The sequence below is a fragment of the Staurois parvus genome, unplaced genomic scaffold (assembly GCF_062004578.1).
Source record: "Staurois parvus isolate SC_StPar_1 unplaced genomic scaffold, SC_StPar_1.0 ptg000346l, whole genome shotgun sequence".
Classification (NCBI taxonomy): Eukaryota; Metazoa; Chordata; class Amphibia; order Anura; family Ranidae; genus Staurois; species Staurois parvus.
This window is the reverse complement of record NW_028318142.1, coordinates 4,583,030-4,601,267: the sequence shown is the minus strand read 5'-3', so window position 1 is coordinate 4,601,267 and position 18,238 is coordinate 4,583,030. Positions and strand designations below refer to the sequence as shown.

The window sequence follows — 18,238 nt, the reverse complement described above, 5'->3', positions numbered from 1 at the left end:
CACATGCTCAGTTTAGTGTGTATGGCTAGAGTTTTTTCTTTCTTTGGGAGGGTGCATGTGATCAGCACAGGGCCAATCAGCACTGTCCAGACAGAGGGTCAGGGGTTATATAGCCTCATAGGACAGTCAGAGCAGAATGAAAACTCCTCTACAAGCTTTAACCAGTGCTCAGCTGGACACTGCGTGAAGTCACAAGACTGCTATATACTGCTGATGAGAAAGTATATAGCAGTTTATATTTACTAAAATAATTGCACTTCCATGCTGTGTGTACTGTGGGAGACCAGATATAGTGGCATGGGTTTAGTAACACTTTAGTGTTTAATACATACAGTTAGGTCCATATATGTTTAGACACAAGCACAATTTTTTGTACTTTTGGCTCTGTATGCCACCAGAATAACTTAAAACGAAACAATCCAAATGAATTTGAAGTGCAGACTTTCAGCTTTAATTCAAGGGGTTGAACCTAAATATCAAGTACAAATTTTAGGAACTGCAACCATTTTTATACACAGTCCCTCCATTTTCAGAGGCTTAAATGTAATTGGACAAATAAATATAATCATAAATAAAATATTCATTTTTAATATTTTGTTGAGAATTCATTACTGGCAATGACTGCCTGTAGTCTGGAACCCATGGACTGGGTTTCCTCCTTTCTTTGCCAGGCTCTAACTGCAGCTGTCTTCAGTTGTTCTTTGTGGGTCTTTCTGCCTTTAGTTTTGCCTTCAGCAAGTGAAATGCATTCTCAATTGGGTTGAGATCAGGTGATTAACTCGGTCATTGCAGAATATTCCACTTCTTTTCCTTCAAAACTGTTGATTTGGCCACTCTTAATGTTGCTACTATCTCTCTGATGGATTTGTTTCACTTTTGAAGCCTTACAATGGCCTCTTTCACTTGCATGGACAGTTTCTTTGATCGCATGATGTAGGTGCACAGCAATAGATTCCAAATGCAAATACCACACTTAGAATCAACTCCAGACCATTTACCTGCTTAATTTATGAAGAAATAATGAAGTAGCCCACACCTGGCCATGATTCCATTGTCCAATTACTTTTGGTCCCTTGAAAAAGGGGGGATAGCTACTCTTAAGAGCTGTAATACCCTCAAATTAAACCTGAGAGTGTGCATTTTCATCCCATATCCATCATATAACCATAGCTTGAATATGTTTTGATAAATAGTGTCCAAATATATATGGACCTAATTGTATATTATTTTTTTAAGGACAAACACAACTTTCTTTTTGTGAATAATGCCTTGCAACAATATTTTTTTCCGCAATCCTTAAATTTAGGGCGACATGTATTCTGCTACGTCTGCTAAAATAAAATCCCAATAAGTGTATATCAATTGGTTTACATGAAAGTTAGTGTCTACAAATGGCGGTATATATACTGGATTTGTTTTGTTTATACTAGTAAAGGACTGCAGCGGGTATTCTGACACTGTGGGGAACTGACTAACGGCCACTGGTGTTAGTGAAAAGCACTGACACTGCACTAATGATACTGGGCAGGAAGGGGTTAACATCTGATCAAAGGGTTAACCATGTGCTGTGTTTTACATTGTGTGCTGTGAGTGTTTTTTACTAGGGAGACATGCTGCTTTGTGCAGAGAGATACAAAGCAGCGTGTGCATGCTGACAGGAGAGAGATCTGTGTTGTTTACACCCAGGTCTCTCCCCTCTCAGCACTACCAACGATCACCAAGTCCCGGTCGGGAATCACCAGGACCCAGCAATTGACATTCCAATCAGCCAATAGCGGCGCATTGAGGGCGGGCGCGCGCCCCCTACCCAGAAATGCTAACCACGTATATATACGTGGTTTTACACAGCCCTGCCATCCTGTAGCAGTACGTCTGCTATAGGACGGCAGACAAGCATTTAAACAATTGAATATAACAATATGTACTTTTTTCTTTTTTGGAGCAGTGTTCGTTTAAAAATAAATAGTATTCCTGCACAATGCACATTTTATTTTGTAATTTGCTCTGCATTAAATGACACTAAAATTATGATTCTGGTACAAAGCATTGCAAAGTTATTCACAAATGTGAAATTTGTAAATATATAAGGTGTAAAAATATTATCTTAGTGAACAAAACAAGTTTAAATATTATTAGTTAATAAAATCAAAACTAACAGAAAAAAATCAGCAGGAAAATAAAGTGATACTAAACCTAAAAATGTTTTTTTACCTTAACCACTGAATGACGGCTACAGCGCATTCGTCCAGTTCTGGGAGGGCATCATATGACGTCCTCCCAGAACGTGCACTGATTATCAGTGCTGCCAATGTGCCCGTCAATGCTGCCTTTCAGTGCCCATCGTTGCCACCTGTCAGTGCAGCCTCATCAGTGCCTCCTCATCAGTGCCCATCAGTGCTGCCTATCAATGCAGCCTCATCAACGCACATAGAAACAAAGAAACCCCCCCCCCCCCCCCCCCAAAATGTTCGGTCTTTTTTTTCATTTATAGTACAAAAAATCCCAGTGGTGATTAAAGACCACCAAAAAAAAGCTCTATTTGTGTGAAAAAAATTGCTAAAGTCCTTCAAAGTGCGACAGCACTGAAAGCTGAAAATTGGCCTGGGCAGGAAGGGGGTAAAAGTGCCCGATAGGCAAGTGGTTATTGCAAAAACATAAAGAGGGGAGAAGAGATCAGCACTCTGCACGGCTGCATCTTTTCTCCTCTCGCTTCCTCTTCACATAGGGCGTATGCTGCTGTCAATCAAATGTAGTGAAGTGTGTGTGTGTGCCTTTACTAACACTTTAACCACTTTCCCTCCACAGAATTTACCCCCCTTCCTGACCAGGCCATTTTTTTGAGACACGGCGCTGCGTTTTTTAACTGACAATTGCACAGTCATGCAATGCTGCACCCAAATTAAATTATATCCTTTTTTCCCACAAATAGTGCTTTCTTTTGGTGGTACTTCATCACCTGTGCGTTTTTGTTTTTTTTTGCGTTCTAAACAAAGACCGACAATTTTAAAAAAAACAATATTTTTTACTTTCTGCTATTAAACATGTCCAGTAAAAAAAATTTAAAATCACATCTCGTCATAAATTTAGGCCAGAATGTATCCTACTACATTTTCTTGTCTAAGAAAAAAAAAAAAATCCCAATACATGTTAATTAATTGGTTTACGTGAGTTATAGCGTCTACAAATGGCAGTATATACACTGGGATTTTTTTTGTTTATACTAGCATTCAGCGACTTCTAGCAGGACTGTGGTGGCCATTTTGACACTGGGGGAGAACTGCCACTGATATCCCAATGACACTAATACAGTGATCGGTGCTAATAAAAAGCACTGACACTGTACTAGCCATGTTTCCTTGAAAATAAGACACTGTCTTATATTTTTTTTGGCTCAAAATAACACACTAGGTCTTATTTTCGGGGTAGGTCTTATTTTTTTAATGTCCAGGTGTGGACAGGGGGTGCAGAGGTGAGCTGCAGGCAGTTGTGGATGAGGGTTACTAGAGAGCGGGCCGGCTGATGACAGTTGTGAGCTGCAGTCAGGTGTTGCAGGGGTGAATTGACAGGTGAGTTTCAAACAGGGTGCAGAGATGAGCCACAGACAGGGTGCAGGGGTGAGTTGCAGGGGATGCAGAATTGAGCTTCGGGTCCTATCTTCCCACACAGTGTACCAAGTGCACTCACCACTCCGCCTCTTCCCCACTGGTGGTGATCGCCCCTGGGTCATTGGCTTCTATGCATTAGGCTGCAGGATAAGATGCCCGCCCCACCCCTAAACACACTGCACCCTCAGATATCTGTTCATTCCCTGTCCCACAGTGAGTACAGAGGTAGGGGGGTTCTGTGGGAGCAGATGGTGCTGTTACCTAGAAGAGGAATTGTCACTTGGAAACACAAAAGCCACGCTTCTGTGTTTATAGGAGACAGTTGATATTGGTGTACACAGGGCCAGTGCCTGAGGTGGTGGAACAGCTGATCACAACTAGGTCTTATTTTCAGGGTAGGTCTTATACTTCAGCAATTCTCAAAAATAGTACTAGGTCTTACTTTTGGGGTAGGTCTTATTTTCGGGGAAACGACAGTGGGCAGGAAGGGGTTATCATCTGGGGCAATCAAAGGGTTAACTGTGTGCCATTTTACCATGTGTGCTTTTTTTTTTATTTTTTTTTACTGGGGAGACATACTGCTGTGTATTTCTCTGTTGTGCAGAGAAATACACAGCAGCATGTTACTGATGGCAGGAGAGAGACCTGTGTTGTTTACACATAGGCCTCTTCCTTGCAATTGATACTCGGCAATCCCCGGGTGCTGGCAGGGAATCTCCGGCTGGGACCCGGTGATCAGCATCTGTAGCCAGCAGTAGTGGCATGAGTAGGGCAGCATGTGCGCCCCCTACCTGGAAATGAAAAATTACGTATATACACGTGATTGTGCGCAACCCTGCCACCCTGCAGCAGTGTTCTGCTATAAGGTGGTCAGGAAGTGGTTAATTCAGGCTGATTAGAGTAAACTAAGGATTAATAAGGGGGTTAAACAAAGGAACATTTCATTCAAAAAACAAAACTTTTTTTTTTTGTCAGGTTTCTTTAATTATGGGCAGCACAGTGGCTAAATGGTTAGCACTTCCCCTTGGCAGTACTAGGGTCGTTGGTTTGAATCCCAGCCATGGCACCACCTGCCTGGAGTTTGCATGTTCTCCCTGTGCCTGCGTGGGTTTCCTCCGGGTACTCCGGTTTCCTTCCACACTCCAAAGACATGCTGGTAGGCTAATTGGCTTCTGTCTAAATTGGCCCTAGTATGTGTATGTATGAATGTGAGTTAGGAACCTTAGATTGTACGCCCCTTGAGGGTTAGGGACTGATGTGAATGTACAATATCTGCGTAAATTGACGGTGCTATACAAGTACCTGAAATAAATAAAATAAATTATTCATCTGCAGATCAAAGGAATTCACTTTGATCTACAGATGATGTCAAACAGATACAAAATGAAAAAATGTTTCTTGTTTTCTTGAGCAATGAAGTTGATAAACATTTCCAGACTGCTATAGTTTGACAGCTCCAGCTGTCAGAACTTTCTTGGCAATGCTGCTTTGATTAATGGGAGCTGAATTGCTGAGTACTGGGACAGGTGAGGTCCTTGCAGCAGAGCAGAAGGACTGGACGTGTTACACATGCTCGAGTCTGCATCTGATTAATTTGGTATGTATATTCATGCTAATGTATTTCTGCATGTGACCATTGTGTGTTTAGGAAAACATTTTCTGTTTGTTTTGTAATCCTGAGTCAAATAAGGTTCAGAACTACTGCATTGGTAGGACATCTGTATGGTCTCCTCTTCTGTAACAATAGTCAATGTGGTTGTGACTTAACATGACATACTTGAGGTGGCTGTTACATAAATGCTATTCTAAATACCTGGGCATTTCTCTGTCATGGATGACCATTTCTCTCTTCCTTCTAGCTGGAGAAGAAGCAGGTGGTTCCACCCTTCAAGCCACAGATCACAGATGATTACGGTTTGGACAACTTTGACACACAGTTTACCAGTGAGCCAGTGCAACTTACACCAGATGATGAGTACGTAATAAAAGTGTTTCTATACAGCAATTCTGTGGTTACATGTTTATAGATTCTAGGTGAAAAAACAAAAGTTGATTATATGTAATGAATAAAATATAGCCACAACACCATGCAATATATTAATTCATTTTTAGCACACACAATAATATACGAGGCTGAAAAGCATTACTGCAAATTCAGCTATGATATCTAATTCCCTGTAGAAACCTATTTAAACTGTGAAAAAGCCAAATTGATGCAAAAATATAATACAAGGGTTGGACAAAAAAATTGTAAATGTGGAAGTGATGTATCCCTACATGATGATGAGACACCTAGCTTACATGTGGAAAGCCTCACTTTCATTCACTGCATGAGCTTCAAAGAGGGCAAATTGTTGGTGCTCCCTTATCCGATGCCTGTGACTGAAGTTGGTAATTTGTTTGCCTGTTGCAAGGTACAGCATCAAAGATTATGATGGCATAAACAGTTTCCCATGAAGACTGAGATTAAGCTCTGCAGTCACTTGTTTTCTTATTGTGGGTCACAATCCTGTGCAATGTCCTTTTTGTCTGTCGATCAGTTGACCGCGCTTATACTCATCAGTCGACCATTTCACAGAAACTGTGTATGCCGTCATAAACTTTGATACTGTACCTCGCAACACAGCAAATTGTCAACTTCAGTCACAGAGGCACCAGCTAAGCTGCACCAACAATTTGCCTTGTTTGAAGCTCAGTAAGCTCTGACATGACTCCGTATTACTAGCAGCACATGCAGTGAATGACGAAAGTGAGGCTTCTCACCTGTTAGCTAGGTGTCTCATCACACAGCAGAATCAAAATAATGTTAGGTCATTTCCGCTTTCTATGCAAAACATTCCATCATTTTAAAACCTGCAAATCATGTAGCGTTTCCATTTTTTCTTACGTTCATTGACAGACACAGCCTTTCTTCATAATCCATAACCAAACAGGGTTTTATAGCCCAGCCCCCCCTCCCCCACAGGAGTATAGACTAGGCAGAAAAAAAAACTCGGCACCTCCTATGGGCAGTCCTCTCTGGGTATAAAACCCCCTCTCTGCTATAGGTCTCCAGTCATTCTACCTTGTGTCTTCAGTATTACATGCTTTGAGCTGGGACCTGGGGTCCCATGGGTTTTTTCTTTTCTTTTTTTCCCTTTCCTGTGGAGATCTTCTGTCAACAGTTGGGCTGGGCGACGGGCTTGATAATCTAGATCCAGTGGTCACTCCAGTCAGAACAGCGAGCATGTGCAAACCACTAGCTCCGTGCTCAGTCAGCCGAGACAATGTCCCATGGACCGGAGCAGCCAGTGAGTTAAACATGTTCTGGGGACACATGACCGGGTACCTATATTCTGTGTCAGTGTTACCCTGGCTGACAGCCAACCCCCACTTCGGCAGAGAGAAGGATTTGTCATAGAAGCCTTACCCACATGCTCCACTTGCATTGGTAAGTAGTTGCTCCCTCCCCTTCATTCCTGGATGCAGTTGGGGTGCGGATACTCCGTGGAGTGGTGGGTTCCTATGGGGTTCTCCTCCCCCCCCTCTACCTGAGTGTCAGGGGTGCTGCAAGGAATCACACTGAATCACAACGCTTCTGCATGTCCCAACCACAGGAGACGCACAGGTGGCCTGATGATCCTGCTGCCTGTGTGTCCCCTCCCTGGGTCATTTTCTGGACTGGTGGCTGGGGGGATGGCAATGCTGGCTTACCATTTCTAGCTCCTAGGGGTCACTTTTGCTGTGGGTGGGGGGTTGTCCCATACCACCTCGATCCAGAGTCTGTTGGTTTCCTCACCCCCTCCGCGGGTATCTGCACCACGTGGTTGATCTGCCTGCAGCTTTAGACCGGAGATTTCCGGCCTATTCGGGCTGTGCTGCAATTTTCTTTGTAGGCTCCTGCCCTTACTCACTGTCCCTTCCGCCCATACTCTGAGCTGAAAGTAGATGTTCGGCTGCCCTGTGATCTGATGGGTGGAGCAATGGGAGCGGGACTCGATGGGTGGTCACTCTAGTGCCGCCATGATTGAATATGGCATGCTTCTCTTGTCCTCCCTCCCTGCCAGGGAGTGTAGGGAGCCTGGGGCTGCTACCTGCGGGACCGGGGTATACGCCAACCATGGCTCCACAGTGTTGTCTTGTGTGCAATCGTGCCCCCTCTTGCAGCAATCCTGAATGGTGGGACAGCAGCCAGCTGCCATATCTGTGTGGCCCCGGGCGGCTGCCATTTTTCTGGTGCCCTGTGCAGCTCTATGGGCACTGATGCTGAGGGGCAACTTTTTGCTTTATTTGCTTGTAGGGGTTTGACTCCCCTCCCCCCCCCCCCCATTTTGTGGTGAATCCTTAAGGAGCTCTATGCCCCTGGCCCTGTGTGCAGTCAGCCTGGACCCTGGATGTGGCATGGAAGACTGGTTTCACATATGGTGGGCCACAGTCTCCTCCCTCAACGTTAACATATCCCTGGGGGTCTCGTAGGGCAGCGTTCAGGGTAGCTACCCTGCTACTGGTGCAGGGCTGGGCCTGGGGCTCCAGGGTATGCATACCGCTCAGTCCGGTACAAACTGGAGGGGGCTGTTGTTACACTCCATTAGGTGGTCTTCCTAGCTGGAGACTGTTAGGGCAGTGGACTTTTCTTCCTGCCTGCACTCCCAGAGTGGGATATGTGCTTACCACTTGATTTTATGGTGGACAGTGTCCCGCCAGTTTCTATGGCTCGGTCAGCTTGGCTGGTCCAGGGCCTCAGTACGTTTGGGACATGTATATGCATGTGGCTGCTTCCTTCCTGCTCTTTGTCTTGACTGTGCGTTTCAGGGGTTTTCTGGCCTCAACGGAGGGATGCAGAAATCTCTCCCAGGGGAGTGTCTCTGGGGTGCTACCTTGGGCGACTCCTGCAGAACCTACAGGTCAAGGAGTGGAAGGCCTCACATCAGCAGTCTGGGCCTTCACTGCACAAGAGATTTAGTTTGTTCCTCTGGCTCCCCTAGTAAGGGCTCCAAGCCTGTCGCGTCCCTGTGGATGGGGTTGGTTGCTTCTTGATCCTTAAGTTCATCTATCCCGTGGATAGGTCCACCTCTTCTTGAAGGTTCGACCTACCCATTTTCAGGGCAGGGAGTCAGATTGCTGATTTTCTGGTCTGTGGCCCTCCTGTATCCAAACAAGTAGGTCCAGGTACTGATTGTATCTGGCCATAACTTAGAATTTCCTTCTTGTCCACCAGAGAAATTCTGTCCTTCCACTTGTCCTCGTTTCTGTCATGCCTGTGGGCCTTGTCCGAGGCGATGCAGGACCTGTTGCATCTTGAATGTCCCTGAGCCAGAACAGTTTTCTGGGTTTTACCCCAATCGATTCCTGGTTCTGACCAAGGATGGGGTTTGCCTGCTTCTGGGCCTGGTGGCCTTGACTTGCTTTGTGCTGTTTTTACAGATTCAAGCTGGTGTTTCTCCGGTGATGGCATCTTTTCATCAGGGTATTTGCTAGTGCCCACAGACGTCTTGGAGGCATACCTCCACGTTTCCATGTTTGCGGGATGTCAACGGTTCTTATGCTTGCAGTTGAGGATGCCCTTTGTCAAATTGTGGCGCTCCCCTCCAAGCTGGTCTTGTTTCCTCGGGGGTACTGAGTTGCTGTCTCAGCAATGGTAGGATGGCAGACAACGGGGGATTACTGTGCCCGTTGATTTGGGTGACAGGCTCCTGCGGGCTGACTCCCAGGTCACACTGAAGGACAATGTGGAGGGCATGCTGTGCTTCATTCAGGGCTTCAGATAGGTCCTGAATCTTAAGAGCTTACCCCATCCAGGAGACTGTGGTATCTGGGGCTGATTCACGACACGGGGCAGGCTGCAAGTTTTCTCCTCATGGCCAGACTCCAGAAACAACAGCCTGTGGTCCAGCTGCTCTTGCCCCGCAAGTGGAACATTGCATTGCGGTCTTGAATGCAGGCTCTGGGTCTAAGGGTGCCTGCCCTTGAGGCTGTACCATTGTTCAGTTCCATTCAAGAATTCTATAGCAGGCACCTCTGCCCAAAGGAATGTATCTATACTCTTACTAGACCATCAGATGCGTCCAGACGTCTTCCTCCTATAGTGGTTCTGGTCTCCTGCCCTGTGAAGTGGGCAGTCTTTTTCTCCTCCATTGGTCGGTCATCATGATGGATGCCAGCCTGTCTGACTGGGGAGGTGTCTTGAGTTCAGGATGGGCAGTGGTTGTTGGAGTCCAGAGGAGGCTTGCTTGCCCATCAAATCAGGGAGCGTTTGGGTTACTTCTGGTCGAGCCTTGGCCAGGAGTTCCCGGTTTGGATCACCTCAGACTTTGCCACCAGTGGCCTATGTGAACCACCAGCCACATTTCTGGCTCTCTGCTCATCTCCGTTGTTGAAAATTGGCATGCGCGCTGCCTCGGGCATCAGACGCTGGATCAGGGGTGTGCTTCCTGCATCTAGACGTGTTTCATTGGATCTCTCTGTGTTGGCGAACCCAGATCTTCTGATGGCTTGCCTCGATGGGAAGGGGCCACAGTTGTGGTGTAAGTACAGGACCCCTAGTGGCTGCACAGCTGTGCTGGTGGTGTAGTGGGCTCCGTAGCAGCTCTCTACAGCCTTGCCCTCTCTCAAGCTGCTCTTTCACCAATTTTGCAGGATGGAGGCTGACGGGAGTCCAGTCGTTTTGGCAGCACTGTATTGGTGCAGTTGGTCTCAAACGCTCCCCGGCGGTTGCCACTTCTGAGGACCGTCTGTACCAGGTTTCGATCCTCCACATTATTTTACTGGCTTTAGTTGATGGCAGGGCTCTTGTACACCAGATTTTGAGGGACAGGGAGTTGTCCTCTCTGGCATTCCCCACATGGTTGCAGGCTTGCAGTCTGCCTTTTAGAAGATATATCATCACCCCTAGGTAGCTTGTATGTTCAGTGCAAAGCTCTGGGTATTCATCCCTGTCCCATCCTGGTGGCTCCGGGGTTGGCCTTTATTCTCTGGGGCATTGCATAATAACTTGCCTTGAGTACCATTACTGGTTGGGCTACTGTACTTGCTGCTTTTTTCCGGAGTCTCTTGCCCATGCCCTTCCTGCCTCGCACCCTTATCCAGTGGTTTGCCTGCCCCCCCGTGTGCTCCCAGTTCCCATCGTGGGAAATAAATTTGGTTCTTTTGATTCTCCAGAATTCTTTCCTTGAAGAGTATGTGGGATATTCCTTTGCTCCTCTTCTTGGTTACCATTGCTTCTGCGAGGTGGGCGTCTGAGTTGGCAGTCTTCCCTTCTTCCTAGTTGCTTTTACACAGGAGCAAGGTAGTTCTCTTCTGTGGCCCTTCTTTCTGTCAGAGGTGGTACTAGGTTTTCTCGTGCCTGACGTCATGGTGCTGCTTTTTGTGTCCATGGTCATCATGTCTTATGGAGATTGAGCTACACTGCTTGAAGGTCGCTCGGGTGGTTAGTGTGTTCAGACTGCTGCAGCCTCCTGTGGTGGTTAGCTTCTTTTTATTTTCGAACGACCCACAAAAAGGCCTGGTAGCCTCCTCTGTCACGGTTTCCCGTTCTCCCGGCAGATGCTTGTTCGGGAGTGCTCTAATGGGGGGACTGGCTCCTCTTTTCTCTGCTGTGGCACGTTCCACTGGAGTGATTAATGCCTTCTGTACTTTCTGACATCTGTGCTTTGGATTGCAAGGGGCTGCCTGGTCATCTGTGCGCTTTTTGGTGCATATTTTTCCATTGTTGCCATGATTGCATCTTCGGATGCTTGTTTTGGCCGCACGGTTTTGCCGGCTGTTTTGGCTTCCTTGTTTGCCTCCTTTGTGGTTGTTTGGGTAGTTAGCATATTTGCCTGGTTGCTTCTTTTGCCTTTTAGTTTGCCCACCCCTAGTTGAGGCACTGCTTTGGGACATCCCTGTTTGGTTATGGATCATGAAGAAAGGCTTTGTCCATCAATGAACGTAAGAGAAAATGGGATTTTCTTGTTGCTTACTGTAAAATCCCTTTCTCTGAGTTCATTGATGGACACAGCACCCACCCCTCTTGGGAGTTTCTCCTTTGACACTGCTTGTGACTGACTGGATATCTATAGAAGAGAGAGGACTGCCCATAGGAGGTGCCTTTTTTTTTTTTCTTTTTTAATCTCTGGCTCCTGCAGGCTGGCAGTGTATCTGTCTACTCCTACCTTGTACGGGCAGGTAGTTACACAATGACAGGAAGCGTCAATGACCTACCTAGAGCGCTCAGCAATGTCCTGGTAGTTCATTGAAAACTACTAGTATTCAGCTGCAAAGGCTGTCAGTACTTGTAGCTCATTCATTCACAGGACTCTGTGAAGGATTGACGTGGGCAGAGCCCCACACGGTCACATTTTTTGAAAATTGTGACAGCGGGTGCCTGCCTCTACCGCCATGGGGGGGGGCTACTGCAACAGTAACATGTTACACCCTGAATAAGGATGTAACATGTTCCGAAAAATCAACTTATCCGAATCAAAAAAAAAAACCTGGCACCAAGGCATGCTGGGAATTTACCCTGATCTGCACATTCAGTGTATATTCTGAAGAACATGGCAGCTAGGTAAAAAGCATTACAGAAGCCACATACAATCCCTGATATTCACAACATCTGTCTGCACCAGTCTTTATGAAAGTGTCTCGTGCATTCTAAAAGTGGTGATGAATGCGCCAAATTCATCTACCTGTCTAGAACTTGTACTTGAATTTGTCTCATGGTGCGCCACTGTTGGACAGTTTTTGCGAAAGTGTCGTATGTGCATTCTAATCCATTTTTTCTATCTGTATGCCAAAAGAGAGTTGGTCTTAATTAGCTCCACTTTTACATGTGGTGCATCTTAGAACCATCTGAATTTGGTGCACGAGTCATGGTCAGAACCAAAATTGTCACAGATGCTTCATGAATTTGGCGCAATAAATTAAAAAGGATTAACAGCAGAAAAGTGGCACAGCAACTTTATTGAATGACCCCCTAATGTTTTTTTTTTTGCAATAAAAAGCTTCCTGACAGTATTTTCTAGAACACTAAAGTTCTACTTTGAATTGAAAGTAGTTAGACAACTGTGAGTTGAACCAGATTGTTATGTCAACTGTCCTCAGTTGTCCATGTTATATGATTCCGTTAGTTGTTCTTTATACAGTATAAGCAATGCAGTAATTCATTAAGACATTGTACGTGTAGCTGTATGATGCACATTACATAGCTAATTTTCACCTATCCCTTTCCTTTTTACAGTGATGTAATAAAACGAATAGATCAATCAGAGTTTGAAGGATTTGAATATATTAACCCATTGTTGCTGTCAACGGAGGAGACAGTATGAAGGAACTCAACATCTATGAAAAAAAAAAAACAAAAAAAACTTGATTGATCCCGAACTTGTATCCTTAACTACAGTATATGCATGCGAGGCTGGATAACTGACACCAGGTTCTTAGTACTGAGCAGCACTACAGGATTAGCTGCTGAGGGGGAGATATCTCCCCCTGGGTAGTAGCTGCTCTTTTAGACCAAGAGACAGTTCTCCGGCTGAGTTACACAAGGGATTCACTTTTTGTGCCTGCCTTTTTGAAGGGTCTACAATGTACGACAACTCCATCCGAGGGCACCTGCGTGGAAGAACTCTTTATTTCAGGCAATCATGTAAGCAAGCCGCTTCCATTAGTGCATTAGATGCCATGTGCTGCAAACCAAGAGGCGAGGAGACCAAGGAAAGGGCCGGTGTGAACTGACTACTTTCTCCTCCCAGAATCACTTACGTGGCACTTGTAAAATCGGGGTATTAAGGCAAGCTGTGTTTCTACTGGTTACATACATGTTTTTCATTGACTGGAAACCTAAGATATTAATTGCACTGGAATTATAAGGGTAGATAAATATTTGGATTATTAAAAGCTAACACAGCAATATTGCACTTAAAGTTAAATTCTACAATGACTGGGTATGGTAAAGGCAATAAAAACCAAAACAATTTGTTGGGAGGTTAAAAAGAAAAAAACAATTGCACATTGAATGGCTTTCTTGAGATCCATAATGTAATGTGCCTAACTCTTAGCTTGTAATGTATGGCATTTTGCTAATTGGGTAAGCTCGAATGCAGTATTCCATGCAGATCAAGCCGCCCAGCCATAGATCCTGATAACAAATCCCTTAGCCTTAACAGGTGGAATTGTATCCTTCTTTCACTTCTAATGCATAGCCCTGTGTCCTTGTCGAGCACATTTTTTTCTAGTTGTTAGCTGATTTGCCACAATGAGACCTCCTGATCATTAAATATTCCATATGTCATGTTACACAGGACATTCCAAATGTGAGACATTTGAGGCTGATTTAATAGTCAAGTCAATAGACTTCTTGAATTGTGGTAGACCATTTTAAAAACTGCTCTTCAAAATTTGAGTAGTGGTGTAAGGGAAAGGCACTCTCTGGTTTTATCACACAGAATACATATGCTTTGTGACAGAACTCTAGAGCTTATCCTTTGTGAGGATAGTACAGGCAGGCACCTGAGCAGAGAATGCTTGCTTGCAGCAACCTTTTTCTGGAGCTGATCCACTAACGCACACCCCAGTGTAATGGTGGTGAATCAAATTCAGTGGTTTTAAAAAAAAAAGCTCAAGTTGTTCTGGGACCTGCTTACTGTTATTGTGGTGTTTTGCTTTTTAGTTCATCAGTTTGTATTGACTAGTGAGAGCTGAAGCAGAGCTGTTGCTTGAAAAAGTTGTGATCATAGATGCTCAGACTTTTATGAGCATCTATGGCACTGGTGCTTTTCTGACACCAACGCCACATCTGAGCAATACGCAGGGTTAGGATTGTACACAGTTCTTGGTGGAACAACCACACCCCCTCAACAAAGAGCAGATTTTATTACTTCCCAAAGAATTTCTATACAAGTCAGTGTAAAATGTTTTATAAAGTTTTGTCTGAAAGCTGTCACGTCATATTTATGTAATTGTAATGATCACTTCACTTCTTGTTTCATCATACTGAATGTCAAGTAGAAAAAAAAAAAAAAAACACATTCATGGCCAAAGCAAATCTTAGTTTGCGGTACAGCAATGATACAGTCAAGAGGTTGAAGGTACATTACCACCATAAAAAATAACTGTGAACTAGAAAAATGAAGGAATTTAGTTGGTAAGGGACAAAAACAAAGCCTGTGATTGGTTGCTATAGAATCTTCACGCTTTCACTTCCTTCATGTTAATAAAGCACTGCTTAACATTATTACAAAACAATAGTTTTGTTCTCAAATCAAATACAGATTTATCTCCAATTGGCAATTTTGAATCCACTTTTCAGCAATTGGCAAAGCCTTGAAAGACATCCATTTTCCATGTCTGACATACATTTCTGTACATGTAAGATAGCTGTAAAGTCAATGCCAGCGATGTCGTGTGAAGGCCTACTTTAGAAATCCATCACAACTACAAGTAGCCCAATAGACTGTGTCAGTTTGACAAAGTGGTCATGTCATAGAGAAGCTACTTTCTTGCAGCAGCTGAAAATTTCTCCACTTGTTTTCTCCGGAAGGATGTAGCTGGACATCCAACCACAACACTTATCTGTACAGCTACAACCTGCTGGTGGTACCTTAGTCATCAGCAACTGCATTGGATAACATGAGTAACTACTGAGGGCCAATTCACACCAGATGTGGTGGGACTGCATTGGGCGGATATTCAAGCACAGTCCCACTGCATGGACAAGGCAAAATGCCAGGTCTCCTACGTGCCTAGTTCAAACCACTGTGTTGCAGTGGTGAAAAAAACACTGCATGCAGTACTTATTTTTATCAATGCAGCACAGTGAGAGGCAATCCACTGCCTCCCACCACGCATTGAATTTTATGACACTACTTTGTGACAGCTCAGTGAAGTTTGTTTAAAAGAGAAACCGTATATTCTGCCAATCTCAGCACATCACTGTATTGAATGCAACTGGATTACACTGCACATCAGCTCTGAGTCTGATGGGTTCTGGTGCTGGCACTTGCTTGGAATTAACACTAAGGAGAGCAATCCATAGCTGCTACACAATTAGAAATGGGACACTGACCTTAGTATGTGTCCAGCATTTAGACTATAACAATTGCTTGCAGATCTGTTCATGTGGCATCAAATCACTTCAGACTACTCAATGATTAAAGAACTGATGATTAGCTGCTACAGGCTACTAATGCACATTGATTTTTGCCTTATTACATATATTTGCTTAATAGGTCAGCCTACCTTAACTGAATTATTAGCAAATGCTACCAATTTCAGTCCTGGGTCTTTTGACCATGGATGTTCATTCTCTCTGCTGGATTTTGTCACAGACCATGAGAAAAAAAAAATCTCACTAAGAACCAGACCCCACTGTAGTGGCAATGAGAAATAAAAGGACTTGAGACCCTTGCGATGTAAATTGCTGCTGGGCATGCCCAACCTCCTCCATACATAAATACACATCCTTTTTGGCTCATGAGTGGATCTCAGTGGTGATAACAGCCCCAGAAACAGTTCCCATATTTCTAACCATACTAATATACTTTAACTTTCTAAGGCTTTTCATTCACTATACTCTTAAAGAAAACGCGTTATATAATTAAAAAGTAGAACAGAAGGTCCCCTGTACTGAAGTGATCTTATACTTACCAGTCCTGCTTTCCATCTTCACTCTATTCAAGAGCTACAGTTCCTGGAGAATCCTCTTCAGCTGACACACTTCTCGGAGTAGATTACGAGTAACCCCAAACAATCCTGTGGTTCCTTCCACCAGCCCCCAACATGACTACTGTGTCCCACAATGAATGACATTTGGGCCTGTAGAAGGAACCGCAGGGGTTCAGGAAGTGTTTCAGAAGATCAGCAGCTTTGGTAGCAAAGCAGGCCAGTAATGTTTCCTCTTTACAAGAGAAACTACTTCTCTACTTTTTAATTTTGCAGCAGGCCCATTTTAATGCACAATACTAAAAATCACTCAAAATAGCCATATGTACCCACTGATAAAAAAGACACATTTGAGAATCAGTCCACCCTTTCACAAACCAATCTAGATGTTCCTTGACTTTGTAAATTTTTTCCCTCTTTTGAGTGTGATTCCTGAGTGATCCCTGCAGTTTTGTGTGTTGGATTGAACTATGCTGCAACACTGAGTGTAAAAGGTTTGGTCCTGTGTAACTTCATGTGCTTGTTTTGTGCAGGATGGAGATAGCAGATGTATATTTGCTAAAAAGTTTAACAAGAAAAAAAAACAAAAAAAAACTTGATTTTATACATTTAATTTAAGGCATTACAAAATATTCCTGTGTTGCCAAACAGTTTTTGTTGCTCATATGCAAGTGTATGAAAAAATGTTTTGTTTCATGATGAAGGGGAAATTTTTTTATATCTATAAAAAGTAATTGTTTTATAAATTAAAGAAAAATGAAGGCTGTAATTAATATTGAATTTTGGGGGAATGACTAATATATTGAAAAAAAAATGGCTCTGGTAATTATCTAGTCGTCTTATTTGGAATAGTAAATGAACATTATAGCTAATTTAATGATTGTAAATCAGTAAATATGTTCTTGTAGTTTTGTAAATTGAAATGACTTAAGACCTTGCTAACTAAGTTAATTGTGCAGAGGATGGTATACTAATCCATTAAACAACTAAGATCATTTATATTCTTGCACATTAAAGACTTTATTGAAAAATATGTTTCTGCTCTTAGTTGTTTTTTTTTCCCACTTATTTTAGAAGTAAATATTAGTTATGGTAAATACATAGGCTCTAGAAAAGAATACCTCACCCAAGTATATATACGTAATATACAAGGCATTCTTAAAGTGGAACTATACTCACCAGGCAGATCCAACAAAACACATCTGGATGCTGTGACTGCTCCCCCTGATCCAGTGTCTGATGACAGGTAATTTGCCTGCCAATTATTGACACTGGGAAAATGCATGATGGAGAGAGAGAATGTGTTGTCGCAGGAAGCCTCCATAACCGCTGCCGCACTACTTGTGCCACCCTGCTGATTGTCCAACTGGATCCTGATTCAAAGCCCCTGGACAAAGTCCATCCAGTGCTTCAGAGACAATCTGATCCCTCACAGCTCCAAGGCATAAATGGCAGATGAGCCTTCCCCAGAGGGAAGGAGGTCTAGGGAGGCTGTGTATTTGTGAACAGTATTACCTCAAATATACCTGCATGTTTCATCTGCGAGAGTGCATCAGAGGCTCCTACACTTTGCAGTTGTGCTAGCTAAGTGGCTAGCACTTCCACCCAGCAGCACTAGAGCCATGGGTTTGAATCCCAACCAGAGCACTACCTGCCTGGAATTTGCATGTTCTCCCTGTACCTGCGTGGATTTCCTCCAGGTACTCCAATTTCCTCCCACACGCCTAAGACATGGCAAATGCAAAGTGAATAAATCCACACAGTCTCCTGCTCTCAGATGTGGCCCCAAATCACAATACTTGGCTAGACATCACTCTTGGAATTCCTGGATAAGTCACACCTTGCTGCCCTCTCTAAGACTGGGGATGTCTCTGAATACTAGAAAGACAGAGAAAAGAAGAGGGTGCACCAGCCTAGTGCATTATCCTCAAAGCTTCACTTCATTGATAAAAAGTAGTAACATACTCACAAACCAAATGACTTGTCACAGCTTGTCATAATAAAATCGCAAGTTC

General features: G+C 43.9%; 1 protein-coding gene across 3 annotated transcripts in view; it reads left to right on the top strand.

Moving 5' to 3' along the window:
* The window catches only part of PRKCZ (protein kinase C zeta), a 358,451-nt gene extending 341,195 nt beyond the window's left edge, over positions 1-17,256 (top strand). For all 3 annotated transcript variants that reach the window (XM_089684356.1, XM_089684357.1, XM_089684358.1), the window contains 2 exons: positions 5,465-5,580; positions 12,802-17,256. In XM_089684356.1, the coding sequence (XP_089540482.1) occupies positions 5,465-5,580; positions 12,802-12,889 (204 nt within the window). In that variant the 3' untranslated portion in view covers positions 12,890-17,256. The remainder of the gene's footprint in view (positions 1-5,464; positions 5,581-12,801) is intronic.
* The last annotated feature ends 982 nt before the right edge of the window (positions 17,257-18,238 follow it).